The sequence below is a fragment of the Cuculus canorus genome, chromosome 27 (assembly GCF_017976375.1).
Source record: "Cuculus canorus isolate bCucCan1 chromosome 27, bCucCan1.pri, whole genome shotgun sequence".
Classification (NCBI taxonomy): Eukaryota; Metazoa; Chordata; class Aves; order Cuculiformes; family Cuculidae; genus Cuculus; species Cuculus canorus.
The window spans coordinates 3,301,856-3,321,557 of NC_071427.1; the positions used below are offsets into that span (position 1 = coordinate 3,301,856).

General features: G+C 55.8%; 1 protein-coding gene across 1 annotated transcript; it reads left to right on the forward strand.

Annotated features, from left to right (window-relative positions):
* The first annotated feature begins 580 nt into the window (after positions 1–580).
* On the forward strand, positions 581–19,330 carry POLRMT (RNA polymerase mitochondrial). Its single transcript, XM_054050443.1, has 21 exons — positions 581–699; positions 1,264–1,350; positions 2,219–2,865; positions 3,489–3,619; positions 5,086–5,272; positions 5,750–5,899; positions 6,040–6,207; positions 6,545–6,715; positions 7,328–7,567; positions 7,794–8,573; positions 9,616–9,738; positions 11,620–11,742; positions 13,232–13,411; positions 14,162–14,248; positions 14,549–14,662; positions 15,320–15,369; positions 15,655–15,753; positions 16,088–16,160; positions 16,678–16,760; positions 17,735–17,805; positions 18,612–19,330. Exons 1-21 carry the CDS (start codon positions 642–644, stop codon positions 18,659–18,661), a joined length of 3,672 nt encoding a protein of 1,223 aa, XP_053906418.1. The 5' UTR covers positions 581–641; the 3' UTR covers positions 18,662–19,330.
* Positions 19,331–19,702: the final 372 nt, after the last annotated feature.

Below are 19,702 nucleotides of genomic sequence, written 5' to 3' on the forward strand. Positions count from 1 at the left end.
CCATGTCCCATCACCACATCCCATCACTGCATCTCATCCCCATGTCCCATTGTGGTGTCTATGATTCCATGATCCCCGTGTCCCACCACCATGTCTCATCCCCGTGTCCGATCCCTGTGTCCCACCACCATGTCCCATCCCCATGTCAAATCTCCCTGTCCCACCACCGTGTCCGATCCCCATGTCTGATCCCAATGTCCCATTCCCGTGTCCCATCTCTGTCTCCCATCCTCGTGTCCCATCCCCATGTCCCACCACCGTGTCCGATCCCCATGTCCGATCCCAATGTCCCATCCCTGTCTCCCATCCTCGTGTCCCATCCCCATGTCCCACCATCGTGTCCGATCCCCATGTCTGATCCCAATGTCCCATCCCCGTGTTCCATCCCCGTCTCCCATCCCCGTGTCCCATCCCTGTCTCCCATCCTCGTGTCTCACCCCCATGTCCCATCACCAGGGGGCGCTGGGGGCCAAGCCGCGCTGCACTATGGGAGTTGTAGTCCCGGAGGCGTTACAGGAACGGCGGCTCCCAGCGTGCCTCGCGTGGGAGGGGTCGGAACTACAACTCCCGGCGTGCCCCGCGGCGCCGAGCAGCGGCTCCCGGCGTGCCCCGCGGCGCGGCATGGCGGCGTAGCGCGGGGGATGTCGCTGCTGCGGCTGCGGCCCGCGTTGCTCGGCTCGGCCCCGCTGCGGGCCGCCGGTGAGGGGACTGAGGCCGAGGGGCCCCGGGGCGGGACTGGGGGGGTCCCTGGGGGCCTGAGCATCCCCCCAGGACGAGGCTGGGGTCATGGGTGTCACTGTGGGCCTAGGCATCCCCCCAGCATGGTGGTGTGGTAGTGAGGTCCCCACGGGTCTGGGATCCCCCCAGGACAGGGCCGTGGGGTCCCCGCGGGTCCGGGATCGCCCCAGGACGAGGCTGTGGGGTCCCTGCAGATCCAGGATCACCCCAGGATGGGGCCATGGAGTCCCCACGGGTCTGGGATGCCCCCAGGATGGGGCCGTGGTGTCCCTGCGGGTTCAGGATCGCCCCAGGACGAGGCCGTGGGGTCCCCGTGGGTCTGGGATCCCCTGAAGGCAAGGCTGGGGCTATGGGGTCCATGTGAGACAGGGCACCCCCCCAGGCTGAGCTGAAAAATGCCACTCACCCTCTCCCCTCTGTGCCCTCCTCCCTGCCCAGCTGGGGCGCAGCCGTGCTGTAGTGGAGGCAGCAGTGTAAGGGATGAAGCCTTCCTGATCTCCTGGTGTTTGTGTCTTTTTGCTGCAGGGAGTGTTCTCAGGAACTACTCCTCCGCCAGCACCAAGGAGAAGGCAGCAAGAAATGCCATCTGTGAGAGGACAGAGCTGCTGGAAGGTGAGTTGGGGAGCGCTGGAAGAGCTGCAAGGGTTTCCCTTGTTCACTGTCCAGGAGGTTTGTTAGGAGTCTTTTCATTCTATGTAGCCATAAGGGAGATATTTTGGACTGGAAATACCTGTAGCCTGGGCAAAGTTGTGGGGCTTCCCATGGACTTGCTGGTCTCCCTAAGCAAGTTCTGGCCTGTCCCAAGGACGTGGAGGCTCACCCTTCCCACAGGGAGTGTTGGGTTGATGTAAAGCATGAGTTGGTCCTAAGGGATGGTAGAAGAGTCCCTGTGGGGTGTGCAAGGGCCCTGCAGGCTGACCGAGAACATGCTCTGCCTTTGGGCTCTCTGCCCGGCTGAGCTGAGGACATGAGGTCGTTGGAGAGGTGCAGTGGGTTGAGCAGGGAGCAGGTGACACACGTGAGCCAGTTCTTCTTTTGACGTTGTTGAGTTTTCTGGGATGCTGGGATGGGCATGGCGTGCAGGTCGTTCCCAGAAAGAGGGAGGTGAAAGCAGCTGGTTGCTGGGAGGGGCAGGACCCAGGAGGGAAGAGTCCTTGTGCAAACTCTCTTGCCTTGAGTATGGATATTAGGAAAAATATCTTTAATGAAAGGGCGGTGAAGCACTGGCAAAGGCTGCCCAGGGCAGTGGTGGAGTCACCAGCCCTGGAGGTGTTCAAAAACCATGCAGACGTGCCATTTGGGCCATGGTTTAATAGAGATGCTGGTGGGCTGATGGTTGGACTGAATGAGTTTAGAGGTCTTTTTTCCAATTGTAATGATTCTGTGATTTTATGTTCCTGGGTGAGGCTCTGAGGTACGACGCAGCCTCTGCCATGTCTTGCATCCCTTCACTTCTCCCTGGCTTTGTGTTTCCTGTCAGTGCTGAAAGCCCGAGTGAAGCAGCTCCAAGCCAGTAACGTCCCGGAGGTGACAGTCAACAAGGTGGAGCTGGCGCCGTTGGGGAATGACAAGTACCAGAATCCATTGCAGAAAGTAGTGGCCCCCGGCCCCACGGAGAATCAGCCCGCTCCTAGGCAAAGGGATGACAACTCGGCCTGGCCCAGTAGTTGGGTTGAGAAGTCGAAGAAAGAGATGCACATGCGACAGCTGAAGGTGGAGCGGAGGTTATCTATCGCTGCCCAGCTGGCTGCAGAGAGCAAGGTCAAAGCCAAGCGAGAGACCAATGTGAAGACCAAAGGCAAGAAGAGCCTGAAGGCTAAAGAGGCTGCTGCCTGGAGCCACAGCCACGCTAGCCCCCATGGCGCCTACACGTGCAGCAAGCCCAGGGTGGCAGCAGTGAACAAGAGTGCCAAAGCACAGAGGACTCAGCGGGTGCAGGAGGACGGGGATGGCAACCAGTACAAGATCCTGCAGCAGACCATTCAGTCCAACCTGGAATGCTTCCTCTTCTTGCAGCAGCCAGAGAAGGCCGAGAGGTTCCTTCTCTCGTACCATCGCTCCCCTGTGAAGAGAAGGCTTTTGAATGTCAATGCATACAACATTGTGATGCGGAGCTGGGCAAGAAAGGTACCAAGTTGGGGGCTGCTGCCCTGGGTGGGTTTTCCAGGTGGGCAAGGGGGAGGATGGGTCTGGCTCGGGAGAAAGAGCCTCATGCTTGTACAGACAGTGGTCACGGTGTGTCTGTATTTGCCATGTTATCAAATCATAGAATGATTTGGGTTGGAAGGGGCCTTGAAACCCATCCAGTTCCACCACACCTTCCACTGGATCAGGTTGCTCCAAACCCCATCCAGCCTCACCTTGAACACCTCCAGGGATGGGGCAGATCTCATCTCACTCTCCCCTCTTTCAGCTGAAAAACGTTCTCCTCATCCTATCCCTGCGCTCCCTGATCAAAAGCCCCTCCCCAGCTTTCCTGGAGTTCCTTTCAGTCCCGGTAGGCTGCTCTAAGGTCTCGCTAGAGCCTTCAGCAAGCATTCAAGGAGGGCTTGGCTTCTGCTAAGGGGGATAGAGCAGATAGGAGGCCACTGAATGAGGCCACTGATTCCTGTGAGGTGTCTTTGAGGGGAAGAACGGGTTGGGGCAGGACAGATGTAGCTAAGTTGTAACAGGAGCAGAGTGGCATGAAGCTGTGATTTGGGGCTGCTGGTGGTGTTGGTGTCCGCAGCCCCTTTCCTTCTCATCTGCAGGGACACTTGCTCCGCATCAAGCGTCTGTTTTCCATGCTGGCATCCGTCGGCCTGCAGCCCAACCTGGACTCATACGCAGCAGCGCTGGAGTGCCTGGGCCGAAACCCATTGTCCACTGAAACCATCCAGAGGTAACATACTTCACTCACTGTTTTTGCAAAGCTGCCAGGGGCTCCCTCCTGCCTGCTTTGCTTTCCGTGGCTGCTGGGGGCCTGGCTGTGCTACTGGTGCCCTGATCTGCCTGTCCTCCCTCCGCTGTCACCGAGCGCTGGCCAGGCCAGTCGGCAGGTGGGGCTCTGGACTCTGCTCCACCCTGCATCCCAGCTCCAGCCCAGCAGAGCCAGGAGGATGCAGTTCTGCAGCATCCTTTGTGGGGCTGGAGGGTGGCAGATCTTGGTGCATGTAGGGGACTCTGATTGCTGGCAGTGAAGAGAGCTTCCTGCAGGCACTGCATCTGCTCATGGCTATTCCAGCCGTGCACCCTGCCTCCCAGACTCGGTGCATCAACCCCAGTCCCCTGCCCCTATTCCCCAAGCTGTGCTTGGTCCTGTGGGCTCCGTTCTACTGGCTCAGACAGAAGGGGGGAGCAGGGTTATTTGAGGGTGAAGGAGCCTGCTTGTTTTCACAGCAGCAGCAGAGCTCAGCCTCCTCACCCCGTGTGTGAAGGTGAAAGCCGCCTGCTCAGCAGAGATGCGGGCTGCAGGGGTGGATAATTGATTGCTGTAACCTGAGGCGGATGACCTTGTCGGGACAGGCTGTACTCTGGAGGCAGCTCCCACCCCAGCAGTTCCTGCAGCCCCAAGGGCTGTCTCCTGGCTCTGTGGAGAGCAGAGAGAGCTCTTGTGTTCCTGCAGGACAACATTGTGCTGCGAGGCCGCCTGGTAATCACGCTCTTGGTGGATTGAGGCATCTGCCTTCTATGGGGTTCCCCGTTACGCCCATTTCTGCATAATTCTTCCCCCTCCTGGGGCTGGGCAGACATTGGTGCGGTCAGGGACAAGTTGCTGCAAGGCTTTCAGTGTTTGCTGCCCTGAGCGTGCTTTTCAGAGCATATGGGAGAAGGGAGGAGGCATCCCAGGGCACAACCCACTTCCCAAGCCTGTCAGAGCATTCCCAACGTGTGTGAGAGGTTTCAGTCTCCTGCAGCTGCCCTGGTATGGAGTGTGGCACAGACAAAAGCTACGGGGGACCACCTGGCATGGAGAGGCCTCGCTGGTCCTCCTGGAATGGCCTGGAGTCATGTCTCAGTCTCCTGCCCTGTGCTCAGAGCTAATTCTTGGTGGGGGCTGGCCCTCCAAACTCTGCTTTGGGAGAGGGCTCTGCTTTCATGGTTGCCAGGGATTTGAGAGAGATGGCTTTGTCCTCTGCTGTGTCCTACATGGGTCCAGGCGGTTCTGTTGAGGGCGCAAGTGAGGAAGGAAAAGTCTGATGTAGTCAAGGCTCTTCTTGAATCCTCAAAAGACCTCACCCCCATCTGTCTCCTCTTCTCCATCCTTGTCTTAAAAACTTTATTCCTTGCCTTGTTATGTGCTGATTTCTGTCCAATATGCGCAGTGTCCTGTGAAAGATCAAGCCTATCTTATCTGCCTCTCTTCAGCTGGGTGCAGCAGATGGAGAATAATGGCTTCCATGTGGATGAGCTCTTTCAAAAGTGCCTATTTGAGGAGGATGAGAAGGAAAAGGTGCTGAAGGCCATCAGGATTGTTCAGCCTAACTACCAGCTGCCCCCTCCAGCCAACCCCCAGAACTGCAAGTCTTCTCTGCTCCAGGACTTCTATTTCAAAGTAAGCCACAGAGCTCACGCAGGGATGTCTCTGCAGCTCAGAGAGGTGTTGGAGCTGTCAAATGGTGCTTACTGGTGTCCTCAGGTCCAGCCCAGGGCTCTGATATGGGAAAAACTCTTTAGTCCAATCTCTGGTCAATAGGCCACACAAATCATGAGGCAGCTTCTTGTTCTGAGGACCAACAGCCTTACAGAGGAAAGGAGAAGCTGAAGGCTGGCAGGGCGGGCTGGAGATGACCTTCATACAATGGAAGGGGTGTCTGCGGGGATGCTTGACCAGGAACAGAGCAGCCTCTGGAGAGGCCTGTGACTCCCTGGGGTTTGCCTGCCAGAGACCTCAGACCTATAGACTCAGTGGTCCCAGAAAGGTGCCCCCAGCAGAGTCTCGTACCATGTGCCTCTTGCAGGGAAGCTGGGAGAACGAGCACGTCTTCTCTTCCTCTGGCTTTTGGTACTTAACACCTTGTTCTTGTTACAGGAGAAGGTGGTGTCGTACCCCAAGCTGGATTTCTCCGTTCAGGAGCTGCAGGAGCGCTTTCAGCAGCAGCTGGAAATGGAGCTGGCCAGCACTGTAACCATCGAGTCGGTGGAGTCGACCAAACCTCTCACCCCACAAGCCATTAAAGCGGTAAAGCTCGGCGTCTGGAGGGAAGGGATCAGCTCGGCCCTGTAGGATAGATGCTTGGGTTGATGGCCTGCAGAGGGGAGCAACTTGCTGGTGGCACACTCTCACCACAGCATTATTGTCTTGCTTCCACCTCTTTGTAGCGCAAACTGCTGGACACACTTCGATCCCGGTGGCACGACTCCATCCTCCAGGCCCTGAAGAAGTCGAAGCACAGCATGTCCAAGCTCAAGACAGCATCAGGGTACAAGATTCTCTACCCTTACCTGTGCCTGCTGCCAGATAAGGAGTACGTGGCCATCATGCTGCAGGTAGGACCCTTTCTGCCCTTCACAGAGCCACAGGAATAGGGCTACTTGGGTGGCCACAAAGTGCTGATGTCCTGCTCAGCCCGGCAGAATCAGAACACGAGCCTCAAAGTTTGCCCAGGTTGTTAGGTACAGGCTCTGCCTGTTCCCTGTGCTGAGCAGCCAGAGAAGCCCCAACTCTGTCCTGGCCATATTTTCTTCCTCATCGTCTCCTCAGCATTATGGGAATCAGCATCTTTCTGTGCTCCTCACACAGGGGGTTTTAACTCCTGCTTTGTCTCTCTGCTCTGTCTTTCTGTTCCTTCCTCCTTAAGACCCTCTTTGCCTTCCCCTTTCTCAGATCCTCAACACCCTCTCTCCACAAGGAGAATCCCTGGCTGTCTTGGCCAGGGAGCTGGGCTCCAAAGTCTATGACAGATACATCACCCAGAGGAAGCTGCGCAGCAGCCATCTGGAGAAGGTGCAGGAGGTCTATGAGGACTACATCCACCTGTTGGCAAAGGACAGCCAGGTTGGTTCTCTGAGAGTGCGATCCTGGGGCCTGTGGGTTGCAGAACAGAGACAGGGTGAGGCAGTTTGGAACTGGATGGGCTTTAAGGTCCCTTCCAACCCAAACCATTCCATGATTCTATGAAATCAGCAGAATTGACCCCTTGGAGCCAGGCATTCCATGCAGGAGAGCTCTGGGGACTGAGAAGGGTGTGCTTTGCTGGGCGGGATGGGAGGGGAGGAAAGGGCCAAGGCCATCGACCTGGGCAGCTCGAGGCTGAGCAGGATGTTCCCTGAGCTGTGTGTGTGGCGGGGTAGGCAGATATGCAGTCTCGGAAGGTTTGGAATGACATGGGGACAGGTTGTCAGCATAGGGATATGGTGAGAGGAAGGGCTTTGCCGCGCCATTGTCCTGGCCTGCAGCTGAAGCAGGTTCTCGCTGTTGGGCTTGGCCCAAGCACCTCAGCAGTCCTTCCCCGAATACTCCTGTCAGGAAGGACCTCACAGGGACACCAAGACAGGAGGGTCTGTCTCAGAGCCGTGTACCAAGTACATAGATCCCATTCAACAAACCCCCGGGGAGCGGCCTGGCTGGCCCTTCCAGCTGACCTGACTTTCTCTTTCCACCTTCCAGCCTGACAATTACTTGCCACGAGAATATTGGGAGAAGCTGGTGTCAGAAGCAGGCTTCGGGCCTTCCCTCCACTTGAAGGACTGCAGCTGGCCGTACATGCTCGTCATGCGCCTGGGCATGCACATGCTGGAACTCCTGGTGCAGGCTGTCAAGGTGCCCAGGAACATCCTCAATCCTCGCCTGGAGCCCAAGCTCATCCCCGTCCTCTACCACATCTACTCCTTCCACAGCAGCTGGCAGGTGAGCCTTGTCCTGGGGGCTCTGGGACTGGGCAAGTCACCTCTTCACCCAGACTGGCCCTTTTCCTTCCCTGTGGCCTTTCCAAGTGTCCCTGAGCAGGAGGAGCTTCTGGTTCTGTGTGGACAGTGTCAGTACTTAGAATGATTGTTAGGTAATGGCTGATTGACCACATGCTCTTCCAGCCTCCTCTACTGCTGACCTTCACCTCTCTGATTCTGCTCTCCAGGTTGGACTGGTGAAGCCTCATCCCATCTTCTCCCAGATTGTGTCAGATGCAGCGGAGACCATGTTGACCTTCAATTCCTCCGCCATACCCATGCTGTGCCCCCCGGTTCCCTGGACCTCACCCCACTTTGGTGCCTTTATCCTGAGCGACACCAAGTTGATGCGCTTTGTGGACGGGGCCATCCAGCACCAGCTGCTCCTGGAGCAGTGTCCTCCGGTGAACCTCCACCCTGTGCTGGATGCCTTGAACCAGCTGGGCAACTGCGCTTGGAAGATTAACCAGCCGGTGCTGGATATCATCATCTCCATCTTCAATGACAAAGGCAATGAGAAGCTGGACATCCCACCACCCATCTCGGAGGCCCCCAAGCCTTCTGTTGCTCCCAGTAGTTTCTCTACCTTGAACAAGTCCCAGAAGCGTGAGTTGTTGCTGTGCAGGAAGAAGGCGGCTGAAATGCACAGCTTGCGCATGGATGCACTCTATAAGCTTTCCATCGCCAACTACGTCAGGGACAAAGTCTTCTGGTTTCCTCACAACATGGACTTCCGAGGGAGGACTTACCCTTGCCCGCCTTATTTCAACCACCTCGGTAATGATGTCACCCGTGCCATCCTGCTCTTCGCAGAGGGGAAGCCGTTGGGACCCAGGGGCCTTGACTGGTTGAAGATCCACCTCGTTAACCTCACGGGGCTGAAGAAGAAGAATTCCTTGCAGGAGCGGCTGGAGTATGCCAATGAAATCATGGAGGAGATCTTGGACTCAGCCGATTACCCGCTCACGGTAGGTGGGGAACAAAATGGTGGGATCTTGAACCACGCGGGAATAGCGTGGGCTCTGGGAGCCTGCACCTGGGAGATTCCCCTTCAGTGACTGAACTGAAAAGCAGGGAAGTTCCTCTGTGATGGAGTCCAAATAGGAATTGTACAAATATGCTAAGGGAAAAAAAGGATCAGTGTCATCTTTAATTTCAGAGGAGAATTAACCTTTCCTCTTATTTAACATAGCTTCTAAAAAGTAAAATAAAACTGAAATCAAATTGATTTTGAAATGAGCATTTCGCCCCTTTACTCCTCTCTCGTGAGACCTCACTTGGAGCCCTGCATTCAGTTCTGGAGTCCTCAACAGAGGAAGGATGTGGATCTGCTGGAGTGAGTCCAGAGGAGGCCACGGAGATGATCTGAGGGCTGGAGCACCTCCTGTATGAGGACAGGCTGAGAGAGTTGGGGTTGTTCAGCCTGGAGAAGAGAAGGCTGCAGGGAGACCTTAGAGCAGCTTCCAGTGCTGAAAGGGGCTCCAGGAAAGCTGGGGAGGGGCTCTGGATCAGGGATTGCAGGGGTAGGATGAGGGGGAACAGTTTTGAGCTGAAAGAGGGGAGATTGAGATGAGATCTTGGGAAGAAATGTTTTGCTGTGAGGATGAGGAGGCCCTGGAACAGGTTCCCAGAGCAGTGGTGGCTGCCCCATCCCTGGAGGGGTTCAAGGCCAGGTTGAATGGGGCTTGGAGCAACCGGATCCAGTGGGAGATATCCTTGCCCATGGCAGGGGATGGAACTGGATGGGCTTGAGGTCTCTTCCAACCCAAACCATTCTATGATGCTATGAAAGATAATGCTTTGAGAGGAAAAAGGGAAACAAAGCTTTGCAGAGTTTCCTAAATAACCAATTTCTGCCTGGAAATACAATGAAATATTAGGGAAATGGAGGCATGATGGGAGGAAGAGCTTTGCCCAGCATAAACCGAGAGCGCTGGGGCTCCTGCCCGTGCTTTGGGGTGCTACAGGAGCATTGCCTGCTCCTACCAGTCTGTCCTTTGCTGTTCCCAGGGCAGGAAGTGGTGGATGAACACCGACGAACCCTGGCAAGCCTTAGCGTGCTGTATGGAAATCGCCAAAGCCTCGAGGTCCCCGGATCCAGCAGCCTACATATCTCACTTCCCGGTTCACCAGGTAGGAGCCCCATGGGTCTGCGTGCCTGGTGTGACTGAGCAGGGAAGGGAAAACGGGCAGGGCAGAAGCATCCATGTCTCCAGCACTGCATTTACTACACTGTGTGGCCAAGCTTTCTTAAGAATGGGAGTGCAGTCTACAGACATATTGGCTTGAGACCTCCGGTAATTTGCTGCTGCATTAATGAGCTGGTACAGTTAAGTGCTGCTCTGCTTCCTTTGGCTGGAGCAGAGCCTGGCTGGGAAATCGCGAGCAGCTGCCCGCAGGGTGAGAACCTGGCCAGTCTTACCTTCTCCAGCTGCCGGATCAGGACTGGAAATCATCCTGACCCTGGCTGGATGGGACATGGCAAAGGGTAGAGCAGCTTCTGCCTGTCTGAAGTGCTCAGGGCTGCACTGAGGCTTTGGGGGCCTTTCCCCCATGCCTGTTCTGAGACTGAAGCCAAGCAGGAGTAAAGGTGGGAGGTCAGGACATGTGAGGAAGGGCTGATCTCTGCCATCTGCATTCAGTGATGTGGCTGCTGAGTCCCAGGCGTGCCTGTGCTCTGAGTGTGGTTGCTCGGGTGGTGCTCAGCTCTCTGAAGTCATCTGTCCTTCCCACCCGGAGAGAGGAACCAGGCAGCTGCTCCCGTTAGCCTGCACTCAGCCCTTTCTCCCTGCTGCATCCCAGCAGATCAGCAGCTCTCTCTGCAGCCACTGCCCTGCCAGCTATCTGTCTGCGCTGATAAATCCCCTTGTTGCACGGGAGACAATGAATAATTGGTTTTCTGGCAAGAGGGGTTGCTCATTTATCTCAGTAGAAGATCAGATGGGCCCTAGTGATTCGGGGGTGAGAGAATGGGGGTGTATTCTGCCAGAATCAATGGGCTGGAATATGTATAAGACAGTCTAAAATGATATTGTTATGACAACAAAAGATCGAGAGAGCAGTCGAGGGCATGTGGAGGGTGCTGTTAATGAAATTCCGGCAAGGACTTCTTCTGGAGGGCACCAGAATCTCTTTCCACCTGAGTCATCAGTGCTCAGTTAATAGAGGCAGCTCTTCTGCCGCGGCAAGGCTGCCGGAGCCCTGTCAATTCCCAGCTCTGCAACTTGCTGCACTGCAGGCTGTGGGGAGGAGGGGAGAGGAGAGCAGGGCTGATCCTGCCTGCAGCTGCAAGCTTGCTTTGTCCAGGCAGAGCCCAAGCACAAGAGAAGCAGGGATGGCCCAAAGCAGCAGCACATCCCTCAGTAATGTTTGGGGAACAGCAGGACATTCCCGTGCCAACGTTCAGGTCCTGCCTAGCTCATCCAGGCTGTGCTTGGTCCCAGGAGGGCTGTCAGGGCAGCTGCTGTGACAGATGGGTCAGCGCCTTTGTAACTTCAGCTTTGGGAAGGCTGGGTTGGAGCTGGTTGCTGTCAGAATGATGTTTTCATCAGCCATGGAGCAGCAGCAGCACAGCCAGCTGGAGCCTCGGAGTCAGCGGGGGCTTGCTGAGCGATCTTTGGCTTAGGCTTGCCTCTGATCCCACTCCTGGGTTCCCTGAGGTTGTTTTGGCTGCTGGCTATTTGGGCTCCTTTTAGCATCCCTGACAGATTTGTTATTTTCCAAATGTTCTGGTTTTGATGTCTTTGAAAACTTATGGAGGGAGCAGTGGGATGTGAGGTATTCTTTTTTCAAACCCTAGTAGTTAATGGTGAGACCCGGACAGGAAAACTGGCCAGAAAGAAAATGGAAACTAACGTGGCCCTGGCTGCTGCTGGGACATCAGCCACAAATCTTTCTGAAGAGGGGGAAAATAGCAACAACCTTCAGATCCAAATGTACCTGTGCTGTTGGGCAGGGACGGATGAGCACGGCTCCATCTGCACGCTGACAAACCTGCTCTCTTCCCACACTCAGGACGGCTCCTGCAATGGCCTGCAGCATTATGCAGCTCTTGGCCGGGACCTTATTGGTGCCATCTCTGTCAATCTGATGCCCTGCAGTGTTCCCCAGGATGTCTACAGCGCGGTGGCCCAGCAGGTGAGGCGCAGCGGGGATGCGGGGAGATGTCCTCTTGGACGTGCCTCCCCCCTTACCAGTGTGTTGCACAAGGTTGCTCCAGCTCCCAAGGAGAAAGATGGAGATAAAACCAATGTAGAGGGCTGGGAAAGCATGAGCTGGTCACAGGCAGAGTGTGTCTTCCTGAATGGGAACCGCTGTAGCAGCTGCACTGGGGATCTGTCTGGAAATCACAGAATCATTTAGGTTGGAAAAGACCTTTAAGATCATCGAAGCCAACCTTTAACCTCACCCTGCCAACTCCACCACTAAACCGTGTTCCTAAGCACCACATCCACACGGCTTTTGAATCCCTCCAGGGATGGGGACTCCGCCACTGCCCTGGGCAGCCTCTGCCAGGGCTTGACAACCCTTTTGGTGAGAGAATTTTTCATAATATCCAATCTAAACCTCCCCTGGTGTAACTTGAGGCCGTTTCCTCTCATCCTACCACTTCTTCCTTGGGAGGAGAGCCTGACTCCCGCCTGGCTCCAGCCTCCTTTCTGGGAGCTGCAGAACGCGATGAGGTCTCCCCTCAGTCTCCTCCATGCTAAACAGCCCCAGGTCCCTCAGCTGCTCCCAGAACCCCTCAGCTCCAGACCCTTCCCCAGCTCTGTTCCTCTTCTCTGGATGTGCTCCAGCAACAGATCTGGCCAAGAGAGAAGTGAGCATGGCAGGAGAGGGAGGGCAGAGGAAGATGGTCATCAGAGAGGGGTGCAGACACTCATCTGTCCTGAAGGAGACGACTATGAGAAATCCACTGAGATTTCTGCTGTCCTCGCTTCTGAGTGAAGTCTGGGAGAAGTAGGATAAAGAGATGGGAGAGAGCGTAGAGTGTTCCACATCTCTTGGTCACAGCTGGCTGGCCTGCAGGTTCTGGGATTTTCTTTGAGCTGGGTAGGAAGGAGCAGGGAGAGATTCAGCCTTTGGCGCTGCTGCAAAGTTTTCTTGGCAAGATGTGGTGTGAAATGAGCTGGCTGGGAAGTGTGCTGAGGTTCACCAGACTCAGCTGGCCTCGAACCCCTGGCTCTGCCTTCCAGGTCTCCTGTTTTGTCTGGGCAGCACTGCACCAGAGGGTGGGAGGAGCTCACAGAGGTTGCATGGTTTAGTTGGAGCTATCATTGAGGGTGGCAGAGGCAGGAGAACACGGGTCCTGAGCCACAGTCCTAGTGCTATGTCCTTGTGATGTCCAGCACCACCCACCTGCCAAGTGACACTGCTGAGGCAGCAGTGGAAAGCTCTGGTCCCCATGGACACGATTGTCTCTGAGATCTGGATGCCTCTTAATTCCTTCTCTGTTAACTAGGGCTGGAGAATGTGGACTGCAGGGTTTCTGGTGGGAGTTCAAGGCACGCAGCGCACAGCTGGGAGGGTCTCCTGTGGTTCTCTTGGCTCCCTCCCAGCCATGGAAGGGGCTCGAGCCAGCACAGCTTGCAGTGGGGCTGACCTCCTGGGTTACTTTCCTCCTCAGGTGGAAGAGTTTCGGAAGAAGGATGCTGAACGAGGGGTGAAGATTGCCCAGGTGCTGCAAGGCTTTGTCAGCCGCAAGGTGGTGAAACAGACGGTGATGACAGTGGTGTATGGTGTCACGCGCTACGGCGGGCGGCTGCAGATAGAGAAGCGCCTCAAGGAGATTGATGAGTTCCCTGAGGTAGCGTGCCTGCCCCAGCCTCCCCCAGCCGTGTTGTGTTGGGAGAGGTACCTGTACTTTCCTTCCTGTGGGTTTCCTTCCTGCCCTCCTCTTTTGTTATCCCCCTAAATCTCAGCTACCAGAGGAACGTGCAGGACTGAGCCCCCCCAGGACTGTGCCAGGCTTGTCCAGCCAGCAGGAGAGCTGTCTGCCAGGACTTGAGAGGGGGGAGGGATTCTTCAAATGGGACTATTCCTCATCCTTCCTGGGCCCAGCTTGGTGGTGTGACAACCTCAGCTTGGATGCTAAACGAGGTTTGTGGATGTAGTCTTCCCTCTGGAAGCAGCCCTCGTCTCTAGCAGAGGTTTTGGAGGCTTGCTCCTGCTGTTGCCTGTTTCTTGTTCTGTGACCCTACTGTGGGACAGTTCTTGCTGAGTGGATGATTTGCTGTAGCAGTTTGATGCTGGGAGTGTTTCTGCCGTGTATTATATTCCTGGGGCAGATGAGGCAGTGAGAGCCTCCTGTTTTCATCCAGGAATGTTACATGGAGATCAGCCTGTCCTCGGACACGGAGCCACCTGAAATGCTGATCTCAGCCTCCTTCCATCACAACCCACAGCCATCTGCAAAGCTCAGGACTTAGCACAGTCTGTGACGGAGGCAATTCAGAGGCAGGGAGATGCTCTTTTAGCTTACCTTGTGTCCCATCTCTTTGCTTTGCATCTTTTGCTCCCTGTTTATCTGACCCCTTACTCTGCCTTTGGTCTGCAGGAATACTTGTGGGAAGCGTCTCAGTACCTTGTAAAGCAGGTGTTCAGTGGCATCAAGGAGATGTTCTCTGCCACCCGAGATATCCAGGTGAGGTTCCTGTTCCTCCTTATCTCTTTCTGCCTTTTCTTCTTCCTTGGCCCACTCATACAGGGGCCATGCATACAGGGCATGCTCTGTGGGGAGAGATGGTTCTTCTGGGTCCTGGCCTAGAGAGCATCTTCCCGTCAAAGCCCAGAGGTGTGGGATTGTGCCTGCTGCAAAGCCGAACTCCCCCCAAAGTGCTGGACTCTCATAGTTGGTGACAGGAGTCAGGCTGGGTTGGAATGACGTCTCCCAGCTGCCCATAAACACTCTAGCCACTTTCTTTCCTACTTCTCTGTGTTTAAGAACTGGCTGACAGAGAGTGCCAAGCTCATTGCCCAGTCAGGACGGACGGTGGAGTGGGTCACACCGCTGGGTCTCCCTATTGTGCAGCCCTACTATCGGTCCAAGTCCACTGTGGTGAGTATCTGGCATGTGGAACTCACTTACCCCTCCCTCTGCGGTGGTGGGAAGCAGGAAAGGGGCAGCCTGGTCTCGTGGCAGCCAGCTAAGGCCCAGCAGGTTCACATAACCTGCGGCTGAGCTTGCAGAGCGGGTAGGATCTGTATGTGCAGGCACATCCTCCAGCCTCGTTGCTCCTGCAGAGACCGGAGCGTGTGGGTGGGCTGGTGAGGAAGCTCTGCTGCTCCCGTCCCACTCAGGCAGCTGGGGCACAGGCCTGTTCCCCGCGTTGAGGAGCCTTCTTCAGGGCTTGTGTGATTCAGTCTTGCTGCTCTCGCCTCCCACACGCTGCTGCACTGACTCACGGCTCCCCAGCCTGTCTTGTCCTCACAGCTACTCACCTCCAAGAGCCCTTCTCTTAGCGCTCCCGGAGTGAATCAGTGGATCGCTGGGAAGGGATGAGGGAAGTCTGCCAGCATCCTTAGGAGGGGAGGCAGACAAGGTGTTACTGAGGAGTGCCAGCTGCCGTGAGGCCTGGGATGCCCTGGAAAGGTCCCTGATTGCAGCCAGGGATGTTTCCTGCAGAGCAGAGTAGCTCCTGTTAGGCGTGATCCCCTCTCCAGGAGTGTGGGGCGGTGCAGTTTGACAGCCGATCCCCTTTTTCTCTCCCTGCAGCTGAACTGCAGCATGCAGAACTTGAGTGTGAAGAATTCCAACAGCAGCCAGTAAGTATGAAACCACAGTCCTTACTGAGCCCCTGCTGTCCCTGGCCTGTGCTCTGGGAACAAAACCTTATCATAGTGGAACCTGCGAGTGTGCCAAAGCTTCTGGCATCCCTCTGAGCTGCAGAAAGCCAGTAGGAGGAGAGTCCTGTGCTTTAGCAGGACCTTGAGGCCTTCTAGGACTGCCCTGATCAGTCCTGGGTCTTGGCTGCCACTGATTCCATGCTGGCGCTCATCTTTGGCCCTGGAAGTACCCCACCTCCTCCTGTCTTCTACTCTGTGCTGCAGGAAGCCTGACACAGTGAAGCAGAAGAATGCCTTCCCACCCAACTTCATCCACTCCCTGGACTCTACGCACATGATGCTCACGGCTCTGCACTGCCTCAGGTAGCGATCACTCAGCCAGGGCTCCTCCCTGGCTCTGGGACTCAGTCTCTGCTGGGAGAGCTTCATCAGGATAAGCATGCAATGTGGGAAAGAGGCTTTTCCTGGTGGGTAGGCATTTGGGGTTTTTGGTAGAGAAAGGAAAAGAGAAGACAGCAAGGCAGGGACAGAGAGGTTGTAGGGTTAGCTCTCTGTCTCAGAGATCTCAGGCAGTATGCAGGGAGTCCCCTCCTTGTGCGGTCTCCGCTTATGCTGCAGTGAGAGGGTCTTGGGTAGGGATCATCACAGAGAAAAGGGCTCCCAGCACTACTTGATGGCACTTTCTTCTGCCTCCCAGGCAGGGTCTGACCTTCGTCTCAGTCCACGATTGCTACTGGACTCACGCGCTCACTGTGGATGTCATGAACCAGGTAAAAGTGTCCTCCCGGATCCCTCGTGAGCAGGGATCTTGCTGATCTGTCCTCTGGGCACTTGCCAGCCCTTCCCTCCCCTGGGCTTTGCTCCATAGTCTCATCGATTTACCAGTTGAGGTGAACCTGGGGTGCTTGTTGGTGGTTGCAGCTGGTTTCTTAGTCCCATGGCCCCATCTCTTCCCACCCTTCAGAGAGTGGCAGGAGGAGAATCTGTGCCCATAAATGAGTCCTGAACACAGCGCTGAGCAGAGTTGATGCCTCTGTCCTGCCCTGGGCTTTTTCCCATGGAGAGGCGTGAATAGATTCATAAATGGGAGTCAATCAACCTCTGCTCCCCACCTCCCCAGGCTGATTTCCTTCACCCCACCCTGCTGTCTATCAGCCCCCCCTTCCCTCTCTTGCCCTGTGCTTTCCCTGCTCTTCACCTCTGACCTGTCTTGGCTGAGAATCGTTACGGGGAAGGAGGTGCAAAAACACCTGTTAACCTCCAACTCACCATTGTTCCCTGGATCAGATCTGTCGGCAGCAATTTGTCGCTCTGCACAGCGAGAAGATCCTGCAGGATCTGTCCGAGTTCATGCTGGAGAAATACTGCAGGTATTCCTCATCCTCTAGGAATTCCCCAACCATGCTCCTTCCCACCCACACCGATTTTTCCCATCATGCCCAGACGCTCACAGGTTCTCATCTGCCTGGGGGTTGCTCTGGAGGGAAGTTGTGCTTCCTTCTTGACTGACACCCAAGTTCCCTTGGACCTTGGTGTGGAAAAGAAGGTGTCTGCATCCTTTTGCTATAGAACTGACGTAGGATTTGGTGCTTGGACCCCTTGGTGGGCTTGGGGCAGGCTGTGGTGTCAGTGCATTGGGTTCCATGCTGTGTATGAGGCAGAATCATGGAGTGCTTTGGGTTGGAAGGGGCTTTTACAGCTCATCCTGTCCAGCCGCCCTGCAGGAGCAGAGACATCTTTAACCAGATCAGGTTGCTCAGAGCCCCATCCAACCTGACCTTGAATGTTTCCAGAGATGGGGCTCCCACTGCCTCCCCACACAACCTGTACCAGTGCCTCCCCACCCTCAGTGTTAAGAATTTCTTCCTTATATCCAGTCTAAATCTCTCCTCCCTTAGTTTGAAACCATTACTCCTTATCGTGTCACAACAGGCCTTGCTAAAAAGTCTCTCCCCAGCTTTCTTGGAGCTCCTTTTGGTACTGGAAGCTGCTCTAAGCTTTCCCTAGAGCCTTCTCTTCTCCGGGCTGAACAACCCCAACTCTCTCAGCCTGTCAGAAAGATGAGGTGAAGGCACAGGTTGGGTTGATCCAGTGTAGTTCCCTCTGTTACCACCATAAAGCCAAACAGTACAGACTTGACCCAATCCTGGCAGGGTCTGTACGTGCCTCGGCATCTGCCTTGGGCTGCTGTGGCCAGGCCTGAGCTCCTGCTCCTGCTGTAGGGTCTGGAATTTGTTTTGGAAGAGCCAAATCCAGTTGTCAGGTGCTTGCGGCATGAAGCGGCGGGGTGTACACCTTCTCCCAGAGCTCCTGTGCTGATTTGCTTTCCTTCTGGTTCATCCAGCCCCGGCAAAGAGACTAGAGCCCTCTGGCAGAAGAAGCTGATGGAGCAGCTCTCAAGTGTCCCCAAGACAGGTAGGAGCACAGGATGGGACCTGCCAAGCTTGGGAGCTGTTTGGAGGTGAGGGGAGTGACATGGAGAACAGCCTCCTAAATCACTGAGCTGAAATTGGATGTGGTGAGGGTCTGGCCAGCCCTGCTGATGTTGTCCCCTCAGATCAGGTTTTCCTGCCTGTGCTGGGCTGCAGAGCCATGTTGAAGGCCTTGGCGTTCCCCAGTGAGCGATCCCTACCTTCCCTGGAGCTGAGCCCCTGGGATTTGACCCAGCTCATCCCATCCCCCATCTTATTCCCTTCCCATCTGTTTCCAGCCAGGAGGCATTTGCCTGGAGATGGGACTGAGACGCTCAGCATGGTAATTGCCTGGATCTAAATGATCTACATGCAATGGGATTAAGGCAATTAGTTTAACTCCTCCTAATCTCCCAGCCCTGCCTCTGCCAGGCTGTCTGGTTGACCGGACCATTGTTCTGCTTCCGCAACGGACCAGGCCAGCGTCCTCTTTGCTGTTGAGCAAACCCAGAGGCAGTACAACCCTGTTGGTACCCTGAGGCCGTGTGCTTCTCTCATCCTTCCCTGCCTTGTTGCTGTTAACACTTCTGCCTTGCTCTTCCTACCACCATCCCAGATAAATTTGGAGGGACATCAGTCCTTGGAAGAGCTCCAAAATCCCTGCTGTCTGATCCACTCTGAGCTGAGTTGGAGTAGTTCCCTGCGGGGAACTGAAGCTGGGTTCAGGGCAGCTTCTCTCCTGGTTGTCCCAGCTCCCTCCTGCCCTGCCCCTGCTCTCCTCTGACCTCTCCTTTCCCTTACTGCCCCCAGGTGAATTCAACCTGAAGGAGGTGATGGATTCCACCTATTTCTTCAGCTGAGCCCCGGCTGCCGGCGGAGCCCTGGACTACCTCCGGAATGCCGGCTGCCTCAGTGGCTGCGGTGAGCACTGGCCTGCGAGGCTTCGCTGTCCTGCACCTCATGGGGAAGGGGCACAACTGCCAGCCCAGCAGAAGGTACCTGCCCCACACCGACATGCTGGGGCGAACTGGGACTGCAAGGAGCACAGGAACAGCCACAGGGGGCCAGTGGGGAACAGCAGGGCTGCCCTGTTGTCACTGCCTGTGTCCTAGGCAAGGGGAGAGGGCATCGAGCCCTGGGGAAGGCTGCTCCTCGTTGTGGTGGGGTTGTAGGGATGATGGTGAACATGGATAACTCCCCTTGATCCTCACAGCATGCCTCCTGCTGCTCTGGGTAGTGCTGATCCAGGGCTGCCATCTCTCTTCTTCAACACTGCTCACCCCCGGAGGGGCAGGCAGCCGGCAGGGGTTGCAGCAGGAGCCTCCTGCCCTCGGCTGCGGGGTGGGTGCTGCTTTCCAGGCCCTGCTCTGCCTCCTGGACACTCACTGCTCTCCCATAGTGCAGCCTCTGCTGCTCCCGATTCATTTCCAGGGATTGGTTTCCTTTCTGCTCACTGGGTCTCAGTCAGGGAAAAACCACTGTCAGGGGGTTGGAGGTGTACGATACTGTAAATAAAACATTTTTGAAATATTGGGTAGGAATCGTGTCCTTCTCAGCGTCTTTACGTGAAATCTCGGGGAGCCTGGGCTGTCGCCTTGTCGTCCTGCGGAGCTGGGACTGCTGTGTCCCCAGGCTGCCTCTGTTTTGCTGACTGAGTGGGCTGCAGTTATTCACAGAGGTGTCACGTTCTGGAAGTGCTTTTGTAGCAGAAACAGAGAGAGATTTTCCTGCAGCACAGCCTGGCTGGTGCAGCTGCGGTGGGAGCAGGGCTTACACAGGGGCTGACCGCAGCTGCCTGGCCCTTGCATTTCCAGCAAGGAGCCTCCTGTGGCCTTCCAGCCCTGCTCTTCACAGGGATGCAGCGACTGTTGTGTGGAGATTGTACAGCTGGAGCCATGTAT

What these genes read in the sequence shown, in the direction of transcription:
- POLRMT (XM_054050443.1), top strand. Translation starts at nt 642, where the DNA reads ATGTCGCTGCTGCGGCTGCGGCCCGCGTTGCTCGGCTCGGCCCCGCTG. An exon ending in CCCCACAAGCCATTAAAGCG is followed by an intron (nt 5,900 to 6,039) that starts GTAAAGCTCGGC and finishes ACCTCTTTGTAG; the next exon opens with CGCAAACTGCTGGACACACT. An exon ending in AGATTGATGAGTTCCCTGAG is followed by an intron (nt 13,412 to 14,161) that starts GTAGCGTGCCTG and finishes TTTGGTCTGCAG; the next exon opens with GAATACTTGTGGGAAGCGTC.